At 42.6% G+C, this 22,614-nt stretch overlaps 1 protein-coding gene across 3 annotated transcripts in view; it reads left to right on the plus strand.

Moving 5' to 3' along the window:
- Positions 1 to 22,019, plus strand: part of CDCA7 (cell division cycle associated 7) — a 33,540-nt gene extending 11,521 nt beyond the window's left edge. Inside the window, exons 1-10 of one of the 3 annotated variants that reach the window (XM_058549272.1) lie at positions 9,776 to 9,854; positions 12,884 to 13,009; positions 13,429 to 13,665; positions 15,960 to 16,205; positions 16,763 to 16,840; positions 17,747 to 17,950; positions 18,344 to 18,481; positions 19,607 to 19,756; positions 20,191 to 20,327; positions 20,686 to 22,019. In XM_058549272.1, the coding sequence (XP_058405255.1) occupies positions 9,834 to 9,854; positions 12,884 to 13,009; positions 13,429 to 13,665; positions 15,960 to 16,205; positions 16,763 to 16,840; positions 17,747 to 17,950; positions 18,344 to 18,481; positions 19,607 to 19,756; positions 20,191 to 20,327; positions 20,686 to 20,716 (1,368 nt within the window). In that variant the 5' untranslated portion in view covers positions 9,776 to 9,833 and the 3' untranslated portion in view covers positions 20,717 to 22,019. Of the gene's footprint in view, positions 1 to 9,775; positions 9,855 to 12,883; positions 13,010 to 13,428; positions 13,666 to 15,959; positions 16,206 to 16,762; positions 16,841 to 17,746; positions 17,951 to 18,343; positions 18,482 to 19,606; positions 19,757 to 20,190; positions 20,328 to 20,685 lie in introns of those variants that run through there. The other 2 variants (XM_058549273.1, XM_058549274.1) reach the window with 2 other exon arrangements.
- The last annotated feature ends 595 nt before the right edge of the window (positions 22,020 to 22,614 follow it).

The raw sequence follows: 22,614 nt of genomic DNA on the forward strand, positions 1-22,614 counted from the left end.
TCTTGTGGTGAGGCTTGGTCAGTTTCAGGATGGCTGGTGGTTACATCTCCTTAACATACAAAAGGAAAAGAAACAACTTGGAAAAACAGTTAATTGCTTCCAAACCCACCTTTGAGTTTCTCCAGGCACCTAGTCTGTGACATGGTGAGCAGAAAACTGGATATAAGAGAGTTAGGAGGTCAGAGAGAGCAAGAACACAACCAGTGGGAGAGGAGTGTAAAATGGAAGGATTAAAAAAGAGATTTAGAGTGCTGCCATTAAAAGAAAGAGAATCTCATTGGTGTCCTCAAAAACAAGCCAATGAACTACATTCACAATGTTATATAAGTTTGGAGATATATTTTAAAAACTGTAGAAAACTAAAACCTAAAACTAAAAACCATGACTTCAATAATCAAATAGAAATTAGAAGTAAAATTACAACATTGGTCTCCAGTTGGAATTATATAATTACTAGGGCGATATCAATAAGAGAGGCCTCATGTTAGTTAGTGTACTTGCTCTCTCTATCGATATCCACCATGTGCCTGGTGCCATACTAACAGGTAGTAACATAAGGCAGGAAAACAGGGGATCTGATTTTCTTGAGGCAAGGCTCATAGTAAGCTGAGTTCATGCCTACACTTACTTCAATTCTTAGAAATTTATTTGTTACATTTCCTCACTCATTTAATAGACACTTATATAGTAATATACTTAAACAATTAAAAAAATTTAATTTCCTCATTTACTTAATAGATACATATTTAATATACTTAAATACTATAATACTTTCATATACTTTAATATATATGTAAATATTGTAATAAATATTTAACAAATATTTGAATACTATATCAGCAATGTTGATGGTGGTTAAAGGTACCATTTATTCCAGAGGTTGTAAAATGGCCAGAAGGAATTGTAGCAGAGCTGGAGACGGGATGGATGTTGCTAGAGGTTGTGAACTCTAAGACTGAGAAGCACCTTTCATACTGCCACATGATAGCATCTCTAGGTATAGTAACTGGGTATGATTTTAGGAGGTTTTTTAGGAACAGGAATGTGAGTTTATGATTAGAAAAGTTGTATTTGAATCATGTTAGTCTCGGGCATCTTTGGAACTGTGGAATGGGCAAAGGTATGTGCTTATTAAGCTCAATAATAATAGCTTGAACTTGTGAAATGAAAACATCAGTAGATTGTGATGTCAAGTATGATAACGTAATACCTACAGCCAACACTAATAAAGATATACAAAGAGATATGCTAAAAATCAAATGGAATTTTAAAAAATGTTCACATAACCCCCAGGAAGGCAGAAAAAATAAAACAGAACCGAAAAAACAAAACAAAAAATTAAATGGCAGATTAAGCCCTAATAATAGTTAAAATGTATTGAGTACTTACCGTATGCCAGACATGTACTCATTTAATCCTCACCAACCCTATGAGGCAGGCTTGGATTTTTATCTCCATTTTATAGAAAAGATAATACAACTGAGATAGAAAGAGATTAATTGGCCCAAGGTCGTAAAACATGTGGTGGATGTGGCAGAGCTACTATCTGAACTCAGGCAGAGCCCTCACTCTTTACCATTACACTGTCCTGACAGCGCCTGAACACCCAGCCCCAGCTGCTTGAACACCGTGTTCGATACGACGTGATAATGCTCCCTGCTCCAGCTACTGCGGAGTGGACACCTGACATAGGGCCGCTGCTTCATAATCCCTTAGCAGCCCCGGATACACATACACCAGATGAATTTACACCAATCATTTTCTTCCTCTCGGTTTAGTTAATCTCTTGTTAATACCAACAGATAACGCTGGTCAAGGATAAGACTGAAGGCAAACGATGCTCTGAGTCCATGGCAGACAAAAGCTTGCTGTGAGTCAATGTTACGAGGAAGCAGAAGATACCAAATGGCAATAAGCAAGCTGGGTTGCTTAGGACAGCATTAAGGAGAATTATCCAAAATCTGGAAAAATTAGAAACGGTAAAAACTGGCCATTTAGGCTACTATAACAAATATACCATAGACTGAGTGGCTTAAACAACAAACATTTATTTCTCACAGTTCTGGAGGCTGTGAAGTCCACGATCAAGGTGCCAGTAGATCTGGTATCTGGTAAGGGTCTGCTTCCTGGTTTACGGATGCCTCTTTTCCTTCTACCCTCACATAACGGAGGGCAGAGAGAGGAAGCAACCCTCTTCGTATAAGGGTGCTAATCCCATTCATGAAGGTTCCACCTAATTACCTCCAAAGGCCCCAACTCCAGATACCATCACACTGGGGATTAGACATCAACATATGAATTTTGCGGGGGACACAAACACTCAGTCCATAGCCCTGGCTCCATAAGTCACCAGTACTAGCTGGAAATTGATAAAGCCTAGTTATTCTTGTTACTGCCTTGCATGGTAAGAGTCTGAAAGATCTAGTCTAGTTTGTCACCAGAGTTTGACGGCAATCCGATCTCTAGGATGGTTGAGCTGGTTCTGTTTGGACTCCTCTTTTTCAGATTAGAGACTGGAAGCCAATGGTGTTGTATTAGTTTTCTGTGGCTGCCGTAAAAAATTACCATGAACTTGATGACTTAAATAATAGAAATTTATTCTCCCACATTTCTGGAGACCAGAAGTCTGAAATCAAGGTATCAGCAGGACTGTGCTCCTTCCAGAAGCTCAAGGAGAGATTCTGTTCCTTGCCTCTTCCAGCTTTTCTCGTAGCTGTCTTCATTCCTTGGCTCGCGGCTGCTCACTCCAATCTCTGCCTCCGTCTTCTCATGACCTTCTCCTCTGTGTCTGTGACTTCTCCACTTAACGTTTCTTATAAGGACACTTATCATTGGGTTTAGGGCTTACTTGGGTAATTCAGGATGGTCTCATCTCAAGATCCTTAATCTAATTACATCTGCAAAGACCCTTTTTCCAAATAAGGTAACATTTACAGAGTCTGGGTATTAGGACAAGGACATATATTTTGAGGGGGCCACCATTCAACCCACTACAGGTGTCCTGGGTGTGGTACCAACTGTTTTTCTGAAAGCCTAAGGAAAGGGAAAGTAGAGTAATAAGCTTTCAGGTTTCTGTCAATGTCTCTTTTGTTTAATCAATTCTGTGGGCTGGGATACATGAAATTCCAGAGTGACTGATAGAGAAAATATCAGCCCACAGTGGCCTTTATGCTTTATATTTGAAAACTGGAGAAAGCTGTTTTTAAAAACAACTAGATTAGGGGGCCGGCCTGGTGGGGTAGTGGTTAAGTTCACACACTCCGCTTCAGTGGCCTGGGGTTCGCAGGTTTGGACCCCGGGCGTGCACCTACGCACCGCTCATCAAGCCATGCTGTGGCGGCGTTCCACATACAAAAAAAAAGAGGAAGATCAGCACAGATGTTAGCTCAGGGCCAATCTTCCTCACCAAAGAAACCCAAACAAAAAACAAGTCGATTAGGATGAGACATTACTCTTCATAGGGTTACCTTTGGGGACTCCCAGAAAGATAAAATAAAAAGCTGAAATGCTGCCATTTGATCAGTGGAATTGATGGATCATAGGGTAATTCTATGTGTAACTTTTTGAGGACTGCTAATGGACTGGTTTTGAATTCTAAGGGTCACTGTGCAGACTGGGCTCTTCCCTAGGGCCCCCCACCAATATCTTGAATTTTGTTCACTCTAGAAATTAACCAATCTACAGACACTCCATAAGTCTCTTTCTAGCTAATAGGTAAACTCCCTGTCTCTGCAACAATTCTCTTTCCAAAGAGCTCCTTAAAAGGAACAGATCTAAAGAAGAAATCAATGACCTGGAAAACTCATAACTAGGACAGTTTAGAATAAGCTGCCTACGCAATGAACAGAGATTTTTTATACCTTTTTTTGGTACACACTAGTTGTTTCCAGAGGGATAGATGTTCAAATTAAAGACAAACAAAAAGCTCTTGAATAAAAAACAAACAAAAATCTTGCCAGATGCCTTCAAACCAGAAGCTGATCACCAAGACTTCTCTGCTGCTGGCCTGAGAGCCCCCAGGGGGATGGCTGTGCAGGGCTTGCTCAGGACCGCCCCCAAGATGATGGGAAGCACTTCAGAGCTGGCTGCCCCCAACGTGTGTGTGTGTGTGTGTGTGTGTGTGTGTGTGTGTCACTTCCCCTGACCCCAGCTTCCTCTCTTGCTCCCTCACCCACTGCTCCCCCTAGTCTTTCATCCTCTCCATCACTGCCTCAGCCTCTCTTCCTTTGGGTTTTTTTTTTGTTGTTATTTTAAGGACAAGGAGCCACTCTTTTGTATTTTCTTCCTGTGGTTCTCAAAATCATTTGTGCTCATTCTAGATAATTTGGAAAGAACAGGAAAGTGAAAAGAAACAAAAGAAAAATCACTGCTAGCTCCCCCATCCCAGAAGAAATCTTTACTAACATTTTGCCTTGTGTCTTTCTAGTCTTTTTCCCTCCTGGGGTTTTTTTTTTTTTTTTTTTGGTAAGGAAGATTAGCCCTAAGCTAACATCTGTTGCCAATCCTCCTCTTTTTGCTGAGGAAGATTGGCCCTGGACTAACACCCGTGCCTATCTTCCTTTACTTTATATGTGGGACGCTGCCACAGCATGGCTTGATGAGCGGTGCACAGATCTGCGCCTGGGATCCAAACCTGCGAACCCTGGGCCACTGAAGCAGAGTGCATGAACTGAATCACTATGCCACCAGGCTGGCCCCCTTCCTGTGTTTTTTAAATTATCATGACATGGCTATCACCAAAAAGACAAGAGCTAACAAGTGTTGGTAAGGATGTGGAGAAAAGGGGACCCTTGTGCACTGTTGGTAGCAATATAAATTGGTGCAGCCACTATGGAAAACAGTATGAAGGTTCCCCAAAAAATTAGAAATAGAACTACCATATAGTCCAGCTATTTCACTTCTGGGTATAAATCCAAAGGAAACAAAATCACTATATTGAAGAGATATCTGCACCCTCATAAAAAAAAATTTGCCAGGTGCAAATTAAAAAGTCATGGAAGGAGAATAAGTTAGAGGGGAGTTGTGGATGGTAAAAGGTAGGCAGAGTCAGGTAACAGTTATAATTCAGCTTCCATAATGTTGGAACTGACTGAATCAGTAATTAAAACTTGACTTTATCTCATTCTGCATTTAATAATGCTTTAACACTCGCTGTTAAATATTTCACAACGAACAATGCTTAGCCATGAGAAAACAAATATTTCCTATTGCTAAAAATGGCCAGATTTGCATTCATGTTTCCGTATTCCTTTCTCTAATCAGGTATCAGATGTCAGCAAACCGACCTACTTAAAACAGTGTTGACATAGGATCAAAAGCAAACATACCAGTATAGTTTGGAGTGGTAGGATTTGTGGACTAAACTGAACCAGGGTGGGAATGGGCGGGGCCCTCCCAGAGAGCGGCTTCTGGCAATGGAAGGGTAACTTTAGGCCCTTTATGTTTTTAGCCTTTGTGCGTCCTGAAAGCAGGCACTGGGGAGGTAAGTCTATAATTAAGGGGTTATTGAAAATAGATATATGTGACCTGACAGAATGCAACCTGTCTGTATCCACAAACAGTGAAAACTCTTTCCAGCCCTTTGTCTTGGGCTGTGTATGGTGTATTGAACGTCTCCGGTTTACAGAGACGCTGGGGTTCAGGTTACATCGTCCCAGAAAAGGAAGGGTGTGTGCGACTTAGAGCAGCACATCTCCTGGGACATCAGCTTTGTTTTGAAATCGCATCTAAAAATGATACGTCTTATTAGTTGTAGCTTTCTTTGTCCTAAAACCAATCATATTGAATTCAATTTGACTTGGGCTCACCTCCTCATACAAGTGCTGAGTGTTCAGAACCTCAGGGTCAAGTTTCAAACTTAATAATAGGAAATGGAATTCTTTGTGCAAAGTGAATAAAAACTAGAGGACAACACACAACAGTCCTTAAAGTTCATAATAGCCTGGGGAATTCAAAGTTCTTTAACAGGAGATGGGATGTTAGAATGTTCTACAGATTTAAAATTCCATCTACAGTCCTTCTAGTTGGTAATCAGTATTGACTGAGTTCCTGCTGTGTTTGCAGCCCTCATACCAGACCCTGTCTGCATCTGTCAGGCACGTGCTTAGGAAATATCATTCCCTATGATCTGTTGCTGTGGCCGGGGCCCTCATCATTCCCTGCACACTGAATTTCCATTCTTACTCATTTTGTGTCTTTCATTCAAAATGAACATATTTACCAGTATATGATTAACATAGTGACTTAAAACCTTTATGAGGCACCTAAAATTGCAAGACGAACTTGCATTCCCATTTACAGGACCCTGTAAAGGGATGGCATCTTGAACACTACAAATATATATATCTTGATTGACAGGACAAATGTTTCAAAATTAAAGTTTTTTTCATTATAAAATGTTTCAAATACAGAAAAAACACCACAGAAAGTAAAAATATAAAAAGACACTCATGTACCCACATTTAACACTTTGCCATAGCTTCATACCGTTTATTTTTAGAGAAAGCATTAATGATAGAGTCAAAGGCTTCACCTTTGCCTCTCCTCCATCTTTCCCTCCTCAGGGTTGACCACTAGCCCATTATACTTGTCCATGTGTTTTTGCGTGTGTATGAGGAAGCTTGGCCATGAGCTAACATCCATTGCCAATCTTCCTCTTTTTGCTGAGGAAGATCGTCCCCGAGCTAACATCTGTGCCCGTCTTCCTCCGTTTTGTATATGGGACGCCTCCACAGAATGGCTTGATAAGCGGTGCGGACGTCCGCACCTGTGACCCCTGGGCCACTGAAGCGGAGTGCGAGAACTTAACCATATGCCGCTGGGCCTGCCCCTGCTTGTCCACGTTTTTACATTTTCACAACTTATGTATGTTTTGTTTCTAAGATTTGCATAAGGTTTACAGAACATTTGCAATTGGTTTTTTCATTCAACATTAAGATTTATCTTCATTGATGCAAATAAGCTATGCCATTCATTTGTTCCATCGTATGAATATACCACTGCTCATGTATCCATTTCCCTTCTGACGAGCATTTAGGTTGTTTGCAATACTTTACTATGATAGACGATGCTAATAAGAACGAACCATCCATCCCTCAGGTCTGATTAGCTCTACCTTCAAAACGATATATCTTAAATCTGACCCCTTCTCCTCATCCCACAACTACCCCAGTCCAAGCCATCCTTTTCTCCTCCAGAGGCTCCTAAGTGTCTCCAGCTTCCATCTTGCTCCCCTTCAGTTTACAGTTCACACAGTCCACAGGGTCAGATTGGGTCTTTCCTTCATCAAAATCCTTCCTATCACACCTGGGATAAAACCCACAGCTCCTCCCATGGCCAGGAAGTCCCCATGTGATCCGACCCCTCTCCCTCTTTTTCCCTAGTTCTCTACAGTCCAGCGGACTGGGCTGCTTCTGTTCACTGCCTTAGAGCCTTTGAAGCAGCTGTTCCCTCTGCCTTGAAGCCAGCACTCTTCATCTTCCTCTGGCTTCCTCCCTTGGTTCCTGAGGAGATGACACCTCCTGGGAGAAGCCTTTCCTGTTTCTCTTATCTAAATTAGTACTTCTTTCATTTCCTACCCCTTTACCCTGCTTTTATTTTTCTTCTCAGAAGTTATCACACCTGAAATGAGCTTATTTGTTTACTTTTGTTTCTCCACTGGAATGTAAACTCCCTAGCCTTTTTGTCTCCAGGACTCAGGAGAGTGCCTGGTGTAACAGGCATTGGCAATCCTTGACTGAACGAATAAATGAGAGAGCGCCAGTACGAGACTCATTAGGCACATTCTCCAGGACAGTACCTTGAAAACTTTGTTGATGGTGAAGCACAATATGAAATACACATTTTATACAGCACGCACACAAACGCACAAAAGTCACACAAAACTTTCAGGAAACAATACTCAGACTTGCTACTCATATTTTTTATTCTATTTCAAAAAGAAAGACAGAAGAAGAAAATATGCTAGTTGCAACTGCTAAACTGATTTCACAATTCACCAGTGGGTTCTAAGCTGCAGTGTGAAAAACTCTGTTTTAGAGTATACATCTGGATGTGGTTTTGCTGGGTTTTACTAAATATTCCTGAATTGCCCTCTGCAGTAAAAATTTACACTACTAACATCATTGCAGAGATTTCCTCATATCCTCACCAACACCTTTATCTTATCAGGCTTTTTAATTTTCGCCAGTCTGAGTGTAACTGTATCTCTGTTTTAATTTGTCTTTTCCTGATGACTAAAAAGACTGACAGACCAGGGATCTCAACCTTAAAAGATATGTAAATTCTTTTCTAATGCCCCAGAGAACTAAGAATTTTCCTAACAGAACCTTTCAAAAGCAAAGTGACTTAATCTTCCCCTACTTTATGTGTTTCACAATTCCAGATTCTCATATATTTAATTTTAGTGGCACAAGACTGTATTCCCAAGGACACAGCACTAACGACAATTTTAGTTCATTCACCATTCATGTAGTTGTTTACTCAACAAATATTGATTCAGGGCCCCCGCTACTGCCAGGAATTTCGCCAGACAGACCAACAGCCTCTCCTGGCGCCTACCTTCCAGACCGTGAGTTCTTTGTCCTTTGCACTGTGGCAGTGACCGTGGGCAGGCGTGTTTTAGAAAGGCTCAAAGACTCCGACCAAGTTCCTTCCAATTCTTCCAACCCATTGTTCTCGTGCATTACTACTTGCTCAAAAGTTTTTGTAGTCAATACATCCGAAGAGGAACGCAGTGTGTTCACGCATGCTCTCTTACTGCAAAGAAATTATTCCGGACAGAAAGTTGTGAAGGGGGAAAATTCGAATGTTTTCATTTCAAGCGCTCGTTTTAAATGTAAGATTATAATTAGGGTCTTTTAAAACAACCCAATTTATTTGACTTTTTCTTCTAAAAGCAACTTTTTTCCCTGCTCTTCATAAAAAATAAAAAAGCCTCACTCTTTATTTCGTCGTAATGTCAGGTTTGATTAAAAGGGCGACGAAAACTATCTCACGTTCGTTCTGATTTAGGTAATTCTAAATTCTGACGGGAGAAAGGATCGCTAGACCGTATTAATACAGATAATCTCTAAAGACTTCATTATCCCATAGATAAGTCTTAACCAACAGCAGTGCCGTTTTTCTCACTTAAAAACCACAAGTCTCATGTAAAACAACTCAGCTTTACGCGCTTTCTGCAAAGAAAGATTAGGATTTAACTCATTTTATTGATTCAGATAATAGTGTGGTTACTAGATAAAAGACGCTACAGCCAGGGACAGTGACTGAGCTAATCAAGCGTAGAGTTCGTGCTTGATTCTTTGAAATAATTTTTAATACTGTAAACCGCACGCCGCAATGAAAGTGCTAAGTTCCGAGACCGGCGTGACTCGCGCTGCTCTCCATTCCCCCATCTCTACTTTTCCTCTGCCAGCCCCGGAATTCATGCAAATCAGCCTGCTAACCCCGGGGCAATACGAACCACTTTCGCGCCATTCGCTCAGGACCGTGCAGCAACGTAAAGAGAGCGGTCCTGGAGCCCTAAAAGCACCACTTTTCCAAGCCGGATTTTAGGGGACTCCAAGGCTATCACTTAGTTCAGGATATCTGGGGGGCCAGTGTTTTTCCCGGGGCTGAGCGGGTCTCGCGCCCGGGGGGGCCGTTACCTCAGCTTGCAGGACCTGCGCCCCAACGCGGGAAAGCCGGCCCGAGCCCCGCCCCTCGGGGTCCGGGTCTGCGCGCCCCGCCCGCCGGCCGCGCGGCTCCGGCTCCTCCTGCTCGGTGGGACGGCGGCGCGTGCGGCTGCTCCGCTTTCCCCGCTCCGCGCGCCGACCTGGGCGCCCGCCGCCAGCATGGACACTCGCCGCGGGCCGGTGAGGGCTGGGCGGGCGAACCCGAGGGGCGGGCGCGGTGGGTGCTGGGCGCGGGCCGACTCCCTCCAACTCCCCGACAGAGCGCTGCTTATCAACTGGTGGCCGTCCTGGGCGGCGCCCGTTTAGGCAAGCCCCAGATTTTGTGCACTTCGAGTAATTCGGGGCCAGGGGGCCGTCCCCGCTGGGCGTGCGCACCCGGCGTGCGGGCGATTCGGCGATTGGAGCTGTTTGCAGGATGGTTGGCAGCGCAGGGGAGCCCGAGGCCACGTGCGCCCGAGGGGCACGTGCGCCGGGGGCCGGACAGCGGCTGGGGCTGGCCGGTCCCCCATTGTGTCTGCCTGCCCGAGCCCAGCGGGTGGGGCGCGGAGGGGAGCGTCGCCCTCCCCACTCTTTGGGAGTTTGTTCTGCAGCCGCCCAGCCCTTTCCTGAGCGCAGCTGTGGGCGGATGGGTGGCCCCCGCAGCTCCACCCGCGCGCTTTGGGGGGCCCTTGGGTGCGCTCCCCACACGCTTTGGCCCCAGCCACCCTGGCTGCCTCTTCTAACCACTGAGGGTCGGTGGGTTTGAAGTGTAAAGGTCTTGCAAACCAGTCTCTTTAGAACTTGTGTTGCGCACATCGGGGGAAGCGTCTCTAGTCCCAGGTGGTGATTAAGTGCAATTGAAAGACCTGGTGGTCCAAAATGTTCGCCGACCATTTGCTCCTTTCCCACTCCCTTCCCCACCCCCAACCTTACTCGCAGCTGCAGGACGTTGCCTTGAATGGAACGTTGCTTTTTGCTTTAACGGAAACCGGAACGTGGGGTCTGCCTCAGAAGAGGTTAGAAGGTGGGGGTTGGGTGAAAAGGAAGAAAGTGACACGCTTAAAATAAATGTCAGGGGTAAGGGACACACGTGAGGAGGCTGGGGTTCTGGGGGAGGGGGGGGGTGAGGGCGTGGTTTCAGAGACAGATCTCCCAGCTGGAACTGGCGTTGGCTTTCAAGATGAAGAAAGCCATGGGTAGCTAGGCTTGGAATCTGACGGGCCTGGGTTCAAATTTGGGCCATCGTGTGACTTGAGTAATCCATTTCACCTCTCTGAGCCTCAGTTTACCCATCTCTTAAGTGGGAATAATTATAGCACCTTTGTTGCCAGGAATTAAACATAGCAATGTGAAAGCACACTTAGTGCCTGGCACAAAAAAAAAAAAAAAAACACCTAGTAAATGCCAGTATTATTTATTACCTGCCGGAGAAGTTCATCTCAACCCTGCCCTTTTGCCTTGCTTCTTTCTATGTTTTCCCCTCCAGGCATACATTTCCCTGGTGACTAACTCTTAGCTTGTGCTGACTTGTTAAAGCCCAGCATTTATTTCTCCAACAGCTTCCAATAGAATGCCTGTCTTGAGGCTGTCTTGCGTCTCTGACTGCTTGCAGGTAGATTGAAGAGTAAATGGTGATAATTCTTGCGGTAATGCGTGGAGCACTGCTGTTTTAGGAGATTGCACACTTGGGTTCTCCTTCTGGCCCTGTGATCTTACGCAATCTATTTCACCTTCCTGGAGCCTTGAATTTCCTCATCTGAAAAATGGAGTTTCTGAGATCCCTTTTTTTTTTTTTTAAAGATTTTATTTATTTATTTGTCCCCTTAAAGCCCCAGTAGATAGTTGTATGTCGTAGCTGCACATCCTTCTAGTTGCTGTATGTGGGATGTGGCCTCAGCATAGCCGGAGAAGCGGTGCGTTGGTGCGCGCCCGGGATCCGAACCCCGGGCCGCCAGCAGCAGAGCGCACGCACTTAACCGCTAAGCCACGGGGCCAGTCCTGAGATCCCTTTTAAATAAGTAGTAGCTCTACCTATTGTATCACATTTTCCTGCCTTTCCAAAAATACAAAAGACAAAAACTTCTAAGATGATTGAATGGAGTCTGCTTAGGAGCATAGGGTGGTTGGGTATCATCACCATGAAAATAATTTTATTTGCAAGAGACTGAAATGAAATGCATAATGTTAGGTGTAAAAGGAAGGTCAAGAATGTTCTGTTCACCTGATGCCTCACATCCTGGCAGTGTTTTGTGGGACCCAGAGCAGAGCTTGCCCTTTCAAAGTTTTCAGTGTAAGGAGTCACTTCTGCTATGTTTAAGAAACTTCATTAAATATTAAGAAATGGCTGAAACTGCTATCTTTTTTGCATGAGATAGATGCTGATTGCATTTTCTGATGAGCAGTGCCAGGCTGTTCAGTGTTTATGAATGAAGGAAGCATTTTCATATTTACAAGTAATTTGTGCCTTATGAAAGGACTTCTAAAAATTGAAGACTTGTATAGCAAGGGGACTGCAGCGAGAGCTGAATGCCAAGCTAAGAGGGCCGGGAGGTGGGATCGGGCATTCTACGTGAGATTGGAGTACTATTTGACCTTTAACTTGGCTCCTTGTACGTTTGTTCACTGGGTTGATATATTTGATTTGTAAGGACTCATGGCGAAATCACTGCACCCCTCCTGATTGGAAGAAGGCCTGTTTGAAAGCCTGCCATCTTGAAGTAGAGGTGCTGCCCAGTTTTTGTAGTTTGGGGAAATTAGCATCACAGTACATAGCCCAAAGCTTACATAAAAAGATGTCATTAGCTTGATTTTGCCTGAGGAGAGAAATCACTCTACCATTTTTTGTACTTTTGAAATTTCCTTTTAGAAGTACTGTCTTAATTTTTTTGAAAAGGGCAGATTTTAGAAGCTTAGCATTAGACTCCTTGTGAGCTCAGTATAATGCTAAAAGCTTGGGGGCTCCTAAGGTGGGTTCAAGGGGTGGCCCTACAGATGTTTGAATAAATGGATAAATATCATTACAGTTTTCCTTCAAAAGGATTCCTTTTTAGGATTTTACCTAGTTTTGAAAAAATCTTTGTAGCAATTGCAAATCCTCCTTTGTCTAGATAGAGTATAAGAAATGGGCATATCTGCTCTGCTGTTTGAACCTACTAAACTCAAAAATGATATCTTTAGTTAGATACTGTAGTAAGCATCCCACTTAATAGTATTGCCGTTTCCATTTGCAGCAAAAGGATGGCAGAGTAAAGAAGAACTTCAAGAAATTCAGATATGTGAAGTTGATTTCCATGGAAACCCCGTCATCCTCTGATGACAGTTGTGACAGCTTTGCTTCTGATAATTTTGCAAACACGGTAAGTGCTGCCTGAGAATAAACAGAATTGAGTCTGCAGTGCTCAAAATGCCCCAAATGCTTTGTGTGTGATTAAAACTGCTTGCTTTTTGCCTACATTTCTGTACAGCCGTTATGAAAATACAGTATGCACTGTAATTTCATTTCACTTTTTGCTGTGGTTCTAGGTAGTAATTGTTGGAGGTAGATTAGCTACTTATTCTATCCTTTTGAAATGTCGCCTAACCTAACATGCCTGATGATTTGCCATAACAACTCAGAAATCATTTGTAAACCTCTGAACCATTTTTCTTTGTAACAAAAGCTATTCTCTTGTAGTGCACTTGTAAATGTGATTTGCTCTCTGCACGGTTTATGGAAAATTGGTTCTTGAAAAAAGGAAAAAAAATGCACAACCACATTTATTTATTTATTTTACAGAAACCTAAATTCAGGTCAGATATCAGTGAAGAACTGGCAAATGTTTTTTATGAGGACTCTGATAATGAATCTTTCTGCGGCTTTTCAGAAAGTGAGGTGCAAGATGTGTTAGACCATTGTGGATTTTTACAGAAACCAAGGCCAGATGTCACTAACGAGCTGGCCAGTATTTTTCATGCCGACTCTGACGATGAATCGTTTTGCGGTTTCTCAGAGAGTGAGATACAAGATGGAATGGTGAGTTTGAGAATTTCACCAATATCAAGAGTAAAGATACATTTAGAGGCATGACATGCTTGCTTTCAAAACAATTTTTTTTCTTGTAATTTTTATTTGAGTCATGCCAGAAGATTTTGTGGATCTTTTTAAGATTTTAAGAGTGTTTTCTTGATGTTTCAAAGCAGTTTTTACTAATGTAGTCCTACTTGTAAAGCTCGAATGCTTTGTAGGCTCTGAAAATCCTGGAAACTGGTAAGGTAAAGTTGGCCAACCTCCAGATTTCCGTTGCCACAGAAATCCATCCTCATCAGAGGAAGCACACATGGCTTCAAGATTAGCCATATTCATGTTTAAGTCAAGGTGCCCGGCCCGGTACCTGGCACAGAGCAGGCCTTTGATCAATGTTGGTTCCCATAGTGGGTCTATGCCCGCCTCTGGGAAACCAGTGATAACTCAGCTACAGGAGCCTGAGTGCGGATAATGACAAGTAGGGCCCTTCCTGCTTCCACGTTTGCTCCTTGGTCAGCTTTTCTTGTGCATGCTGGCTTACCTTTAACCTGTTGTCCTGCTCAGGCCACTGCTGCTACTGCTGCTGCTGCTGCACCTCAGTCCCACTTTCCCTGAGCATACTGTTTAGTTCTGCGGATGTTTTCTTGTTAGCAAGACTTTCTTGACAAAGGAAGCAGTGTGTTGCTTTGCAGTCAGGGGCATGCTCCTCAGCTCATTGCGGTCTGACACTGGTCCACTGCCTGGGACCACACTTGAGTGACAGTAACATAAGTGAGAGTGCCTGGCCAAAGTGTGTTTTATCACTATCTGTCTTCATGGTGATGTAGAATTTTCCTCTAATAAGTGATGTCGGTCTAAATCAGTGCGTATTTGAGATTTTGCTGGGGCTGGTCTACAAATCTGGATGTGACCCAAACATTGAATAGAGAAGCCTGAATCATTTCTGGCAATGTTTCAGTTCTTTATAGATGCTGTTTGTTGTGATTAATAACATGCCAATCAATTAAAAGTCTTAAGAACTCATAAAAGTTTTGTCATTTTATATTCTCTCAATTCATGCACACTAAAAGTACATGGAAAGTACTAAAAGCTGTGGGGATTTAAGAATTTTTTTCTTTTGTTTTGTGAGGAAGATCAGCCTTGAGCTAACATCTGCCAATCCGCCTCTTTTTTTTTTTTTTTTTTTTGCTGAGGAAGACTGGCCCTGAGCTAACATCCATGCCCATCTTCTTCCACTTTATATGGGACGCCGCCACAGCATGGCCTGACAAGCGGTACGTCCATGCAGTACATCAGTGTGCGCCGGGGATCCGAACCGGCAAACCCCGGGCCACTGCAGCGGAGCACGTGCACTTAACCGTTTGCGCCACTGGGCGGCCCCAGGAAATTTTTGAATGTTAAAAAATGTCTTCCATTTCTGGGACTTTATGAGTAATATGTTTTCTTCTCTCTCTGGTTTTTTGTTTGTTTTTTCTCAACCATCACCACAATCAATTTTAGAATATTTTCATCATGCCACAAAGAAACCCTGTACCCATTAATAGTCACTTTTCGTCCTTTCCCAACACCCTCAGTCCCTGGCAACCAGCAGTCTATTTTCTATCATTATAGATCTGCCTGTTCTGAACATTTCATATAAATGGAACCATACAATATGTGGTCTTTTGTGACTGGCTTCTTTAACTTAGCATGAGCCAGTACTTGACAGCTTTTTATTGCTGAATAGTATTCCGTTGAGATGGATAGTGGTGATTATTTCACAACAGTGTGAATATGATTAATGCCACCAACCTGTGCACTTAAAAATGGTTAAAATGGTAAATTTTATGTTATGTATATTTTACCACATTTTTTTTTAAAAGTGGATTAGAGCATTGAGACATCTTTAATATAGTTTAATATTGCCATAAGCATTGAAACCATGTTTATGGGAGAACACATATTTGTTCATGTAGGAATTCTTTTGAAATACATAAAGCTATAAGGATCTACTTGTAAAGAAATTAAAAAGGGAGCTGTATTTTCACAGTTAAAAGATTGGCTCAGAACGACTGGCCTAGGGGCTATGAAGGTAACTATGTGTCCCAGATAGGCTACGTTAGTTAAACTATACTCAGATGGTTGTATTTGTAATTCCTGGTTTTGTTACCCAGAGCTGTCAATTAAAATTGACAATAAAAGTGTTCAATTAAAATTTATTTGATGGAAGTGTCTTTTGTTCAGGAGGGATTTTATAGTCATGCTGGTGCAGCCTGTCCAGCCATCAACAGGTCATTAACGACTCAATTGTTCTGATTGACTAGCGACTGCAGTCAGTGCAGTCAGACCGTGCAGGCTGTAGGACCCGCAGTCAGTGCAGAAGTGCCGGACCTCTCCGAGTGGCGATGAAATTTCCAACTCGAAACACCAGGGGAGCAGCCAACAAAAGAGCAGCGCCCCCTGAACCCTCGGAGAATTCTGTGACCGATTCCAGTTCTGATTCAGAAGATGAAAATGGCATGAATTTTTTGGAGAAAAGAGCTTTAAATATAAAGCAAAACAAAGCAATGGTAGGTATCTGACTTTGAATGTGTTAGAACTAACTCTTCCCAGCTTTTCTCTAAGCCACTTATTGCTTCTGTCTGTGTCCTAAGAATTATGTTCAGTGTAGCTCTGAAGTCTTCATAATATGTGCTTTAAAATGTATTTCTTGGGGCCGGCCCAGTGGCGTAGTGGTTAAGTTCACACGCTCCGCTTTGGCGGCCTGGGGTTTGCAGGTTCGGATCCCAGGCGCAGACCTACGTACTGCTTATCAAGCCACGCTGTGGCGGCATCCCACATATAAAGTAGAGGAAGATGGGCACGGATGTTAGCCCAAGGCCAGTCTTCCTCAGCAAAAAGAGGAGGGTTGGCAACAGATGTTAGCTCAGGGCTAATCTTCCTCACAAAAAAAAACTATTTCTTTCCCTAAACTAACTTTTCTCTTTTTTAATCCTGTTGAAGTCTTGGTAAATATACAGGGGAAATAGGAAACTCTTTGAGATGTGCTACTGTAATTTCCAGAAGTTGTTCATTTTCAGCAGCGATTCTACACCAATAATTTCTGTTGAATTTCCTCCCTTTTTAGCTTGCAAAACTTATGTCAGAATTAGAAGGCTTCCCTGGCTCATTCCCTGGAAGGCGTTCCCTACCAGGCCCCAGTTCAGTAAGTGCAAATCCTTGTTTGTGTAGTAGTATTTTGGGCAGGTCTAAGGTAGATTTGTTAATGATATTTTAAAATCCAATTTCCTTATTTTGTGTGGTCATATAGACAGACTAAGAGGAAATAGAGGAAACTTTCTGGGAGCCCTTCCTTGCATCCCAGGGCAGTGTGGCCTCCTCCTGTGAGCTCCTCATGTGTGCTCAGACCCCTTTTGATTGGTTATTTCTCTTCTTCCCAGCTAGACTAAGCCTCTTCAAGGTAGGGAATAAAGACTGAAAATTTTTTGTTCTATATCCCCAGCATCAGCACATTCCTCCTACATGGTAGATAGATGTGTAAGAAAAGATGTTTTTAAAATCTGAGAATGAGAAAAAAGAAGGAGAAAACAATTTTCTTAACCAAGTCATGGCCTAATATATGTGATTATATTCTGAGGAACTAAGCTGGTGCAACTCAGGGGAATTTGGTGTGTCTGCTGTGGTATAAAACAAAAGACTTCCTTTCCCCACCTCTCCCTGAGGAGAAAGGGAAGAAACAAGCAAGGAATGAAGAAGGAAAACCATACATACATTTCTCTCTTGTGCAATATAGAAACAGTGAGTATGTTTCAGGGCTCAAGAGATGTTGTAGAAAAGCTTTCTTTGGAAAATGAGATCCATTCTTAAACCTTTATTAAATAGAAAAATTAGTAGATCGTCTCTCAGTTTGAGAGAAACCAGGCTAGGTGTTACAAAAGCAGAATTACAATGGCTGTATCATCTTGGGGCTTATTGTCCATGCATTATAGAAAGGACAAAGAAAGTAGAAAATGGAGCTCTCTTTTTACTTAAGTGAAAAAATCCTTAAGGAGAAGGTGCTACTTCTTTTCATTCTGGAATAAATGGGTTCCATCATATGTGTTTTGTTTAGCAATCAAAGACACCCCGAAGACGTACATTCCCAGGTGTTGCTTCCAGAAGAAACCCTGAACGGAGAGCTCGTCCTCTTACCAGGTCAAGGTCCCAGATTCTTGGGTCCCATAGCGCTCTACCCACAGAGGAGGAGGAGGAGGAAGAGGAGGAGGATAAGTTCATGTTGGTGAGGAAGAGGAAGGCCATGGATGGCTACGTGAACGTGAGTTTTCCACATTTGTGCTTGCTCGTCTGTTTTTCATCTTTTGTAGGCCCAGTATCATATACGCAATACAGGTATAGACGTAGCCTCCACACCAAATGATCCATATTAAATATTCTTTTCAGACTGTCCCGAATTGTTAATGTCACATAAACTTATTTGATGATTTTTGTGAGCAGCTGAGAGAGTCAATGTTTTCTTCATCTTAATTGTAGGAAGCATCTCCATGATGTTGTCCCATTATCTTTAGTAAACTTATGACTTGCCGCCTCTCTATAAGCTGGAAGAAAGTTTCCAGGTCGAATTCTCTGTGGAGAAATTACAGTGAAATATCTGAGATTCAGAGCTGGGGAGAGCCAGTAAGAACACTGTTCCATGCTTCTTGTCGTGCAGGGAGATGACATGCCCCGAGGTCGTCGCCCCGGATCCATGACCCTTCCACATGTAATTCGCCCAGTGGAAGAAATCACAGAGGAGGATTTGGAGAACATCTGCAACAATTCTCGAGAGAAGATATACAACCGTTCATTGGTAAGAGCCTCTAAGTTGTGTCTGAAAATGTAAACGTCTATGAGAGAGCAAGGATAGCTTCTGTCCTTTTGAGTTTTGCTGATGTTCTAAAGGTCTTAGCAATGGGATGTGTGCCTATCTGTTTTTTTCGTATAAGAGAAGAGAGTTTTGTAGCATCCTTGGATTTAGCCCTCTTGGTAAATCTTAGTAGCATTAAATCTTTTCTCTTAATTTAGAAATTGAGGGCCGGCCCCATGGCTTAGCAGTTAGGTGAACGCACTCTGCTGCTGGCAGCCTTGGTTCGGATCCCGGGCGCTAACCGACGCACCGGCTTCTCCGGCCATGCTGAGGCCGCATCCCACATACAGCAACTAGAAGGATGTTCAGCTATGACATACAACTATCTACTGGACCTTTGGGGGAAACAAATAAATAAATAAAATTAAAAAAAAAAAAGAAATTGATTCATTCAACATATATTTACTGTGTATCTATTATGTGTGTCTACATAGATAGGTGCTGGGGATATGGTGGTGTGCTCAAGATAAAAAAGGATTTGGGCAGGGTTTTTTTGCATGATAAGATCTTTTCTTGAAGAAAAGTAGTTTTCATAATATAGTCGTACCTTGGTATCCGCAGAGGATTGGTTCCAGGACCCCCACCCCCTGCTTCCAATACCAAAATCCACGGATGCTCAAGTCCCATATATAAAATGGCATAGTATTTGCCTATAACCTACGAACATCCTCTCGTATACTTTAAATCATCTCTGGATTATTTATAATACCTAATACAATGTACATGCTGTGTCAGTAGCTATTATACTTATTATTTAGGGAATAATGACAAGGTGAAAAAGTGTGTACGTGTTCAATACAGACACAACCATAGTAGGCCTTTCGATCCTCTTTTGGTTGAATCCGCAGATGGAGAACCTACAGATACGAGGGCTGACTGTTAATATTTGAATGAAGCCACTGTGCTTGAGATAGTTTTCATGCCCTTCCATATAGTTGCATAGGTAGATGTGAAATAGGATTCAAAGACACAATGTCAGTCTCTCCCCACAAAGACCGACATTGTTTACACCATTTTTCTCTACAAAAAGCAGTGGTTTTTTCCTTCTTATTTGCCTATTATTTGTAGGGATCTACTTGTCACCAGTGCCGCCAGAAAACTATTGATACCAAAACAAACTGCAGAAACCCAGAGTGCTGGGGCGTTCGAGGTCAGTTCTGCGGTCCCTGCCTTCGAAACCGTTACGGTGAAGAGGTCAAGGATGCTCTGCTCGATCCAGTAGGTGCCTAAAGGGGTGGTCCTGTGGGCTTGAAGGTCAACCACGAGCTAACAGGGCCAGAAAGAGGGCATCAGTGAAAGGATTGAGCCCTTAGTGTTGTGGGGCGTTCATCTCAGGGGATGCAGGTGAATTCGTTGTGTTGGTGCCGGGTAGGTGTGAGCCACTTCCAGAGTGCTCGGGCCTGGCCATTCAGGGGAAGTTGGTTCTCCATTTACCCCTGGTAGTTGCTGTGTAACTTCGCTGGATTTCCCAGGGAACATTAGGCCTGACTAATGGATATTAACCATGTTAAGTTTTTTGTTTTTTAATCCAAAAAAAGATAAAGATTTAAATGCAATTGATAATACCCCCTTAAGAGGTGAAATAAGAGTAGATAAGGTAAGGGGGGAAGTAAGGTTTGATTTAATGGTGCCTTTTCACAATTTTCCTTCAGAACTGGCATTGCCCACCTTGTCGTGGAATCTGCAACTGCAGTTTCTGTCGGCAGCGAGATGGGCGGTGTGCGACTGGGGTCCTTGTGTATTTAGCCAAATACCATGGCTTTGGGAATGTGCATGCTTACTTGAAAAGGTAATGGCTGGTTGTTTTTCTCTTTTCCACATCCAAATCTTACATTCATTTATGTGTTTTAATAAAAAGATGATAGAAGTCAGAACAGTGGTTATCTCTGGGTGAGGGGGTGCAGCTATTGACTGGAAAGGGCACATTGGGAGTCTTTTGGAGTGTTGGAGACATTTTATATCTTCATCTGGGTGGTGGTGACCCGAGTGCATGTGTGTGTATAAAAATTCAAGTTTTACACTTCAGAGGTGTGCACTTGACCACATATATAACTCAATAAAAACATTTTTAGGAGTGAATTAGGCTTTCAAAAGAGAATTCTTAGGTTGAAAAACTACATCCTGATGTGTTTCCTTGTCTCTTTCAGTCTGAAACAGGAATTTGAAATGCAAGCATAATATCTGGAAGATCCGCTACCTGCCTTCCACTGCGCAAATCTTCCTTGTTGAAGTTTTCAGTTTCGTCATGTGATGGAAACCCAAGTGATGTGATGGTCGGTCTGTTTTATGGGAAACTCAAATCCAGTTAATCTCATTAGACGTGCTAGTGTTTCTGAGCATCATGGAGGTATATTGCTAGCTCTACTTTGCCCTTCCGCAATTTCTCCTTCGCTTTCCCCCACCCGCCACATGCCACCCCTCACCACATACCACCCACCTCTATTTCCAGTGGTTCTCTCCCACCATTTAGTTTCTGGAGTCTTAAATGAAAATTTTATGAAAACATGTTTGATTTAATTGGTGTTGAAATAGCCCTGGAATCTACCCATAAAACCAAGCACTTAGAAACCCAGTAGTGGTGTTAACTAACTACATCTATTGAATTCCAGACAACAGCCCTAACTAGTTTACACGAAAACGAGTATGATTTAGTGTTAGTACTAGTTGACATTTTTTAACATAAGGCACAAAAGTCTTAAAACCATGTGGAAAAATTAGGTAACTGTTGGAAAGTGGAGCATATTACTTTAGATGCCTCTCATGAGAATATTCCATGTTTTATGCTTATTATATGAGTTGTCACAGTTGAGACTTAGTTGCTGCTGTTTCTTCCACCGTGAAATTATACGTTGCATCTTGTCACACAGTCATGACCCAAAGGGTTGTGGGCAATGCTGGACTTGAAATCACTGTAGAAAAGACAGCCTGGGGAAGTAGGATGGTGAGGCTTTAGGAAAGGCTGATTTGAGTTCATGGTATAAAACCTCAGTATAATTGTAGTTTGCCAAGTTTATTTCAGTTCATAATGTGAAGTATTTCAAATAAGTTCTTGATCACTTTGCATGGAAAATTGATATTAATACTAGTCTACAATTCTTTGCAGTTTTTGCTTTCTCAAAGAAATTATAAGCTAGGCGCAGAGTTCATGTTCAGGTTTTAAGCACTTTTAGAATAATGAGAAGTGCCTTTTTGGAGATGGGTGACTTTCAGCAGTTTGTTAACTTGACATTACTGCCTGTTGAGTTTCTGGGCAGATTTCGTGTGTCATCCCCCCTTCCCCCTTTTTTGCATTAATCAATCGTTTGGTAGAGGTGGACTCTTTAAGTGTCTGTATGTGTACTTTGCATGGGCACCCCATTGGCTGTGCCTTTTCTGTGTTTGATGCATAATTGGATCTTGAATCAATAAATGTAAATAGAGCTTTTGATCTGTAATGCTTTTATACAAAGTTTTTTATTTTAATAATAAAACATTTGTTCTAGCTTGTCTACTTTTTTTTTTCATCTTTAGTACTCAATCTTACTGCTCTGAATCCTAATTTTTTCTCGTATTTAAACAGAAGACCATGGGCTGGCCCTGTGGCTTAGCGGTTAAGTGCGCACGCTCCGCTGCTGGCGGCCCGGGTTCGGATCCTGGGCGCGCACCGACGCACCGCTTCTCCGGCCATGCTGAGGCCGCGTCCCACATAGAGCAACTAGAAGGATGTGCAGCTATGACATACAACTATCTACTGGGGCTTTGGGGGGGGGGAAATAAATAAATAAAATCTTTAAAAAAAAAAAAATAGAAGACCATTTCTGCCTTTTCTAGAGTCTCCATTTTGGCTTATGTTTCTGGAGGTCAGGGGCCAGCTCTTGTGAACTAGGGCCTCGCTTGGTGATAGGACTAACTAACAGCTGTGATCAGAAAATCTGCTAAGACAGCTCCATTGCCAGATAGAAAATGGTACGTGCCAATGAAGTTTTACAATGTTTTATTCTACTTTACCATTTGCCAACCCAAGAACTAACAGCGATTTCACAATACCTGGCTTGTTTTTATCAACCATTTGAATACTTATTAAAGGCATGCTGTGC

This window comes from Diceros bicornis, chromosome 10 (genome assembly GCF_020826845.1).
Source record: "Diceros bicornis minor isolate mBicDic1 chromosome 10, mDicBic1.mat.cur, whole genome shotgun sequence".
Lineage (NCBI taxonomy): Eukaryota > Metazoa > Chordata > Mammalia > Perissodactyla > Rhinocerotidae > Diceros > Diceros bicornis.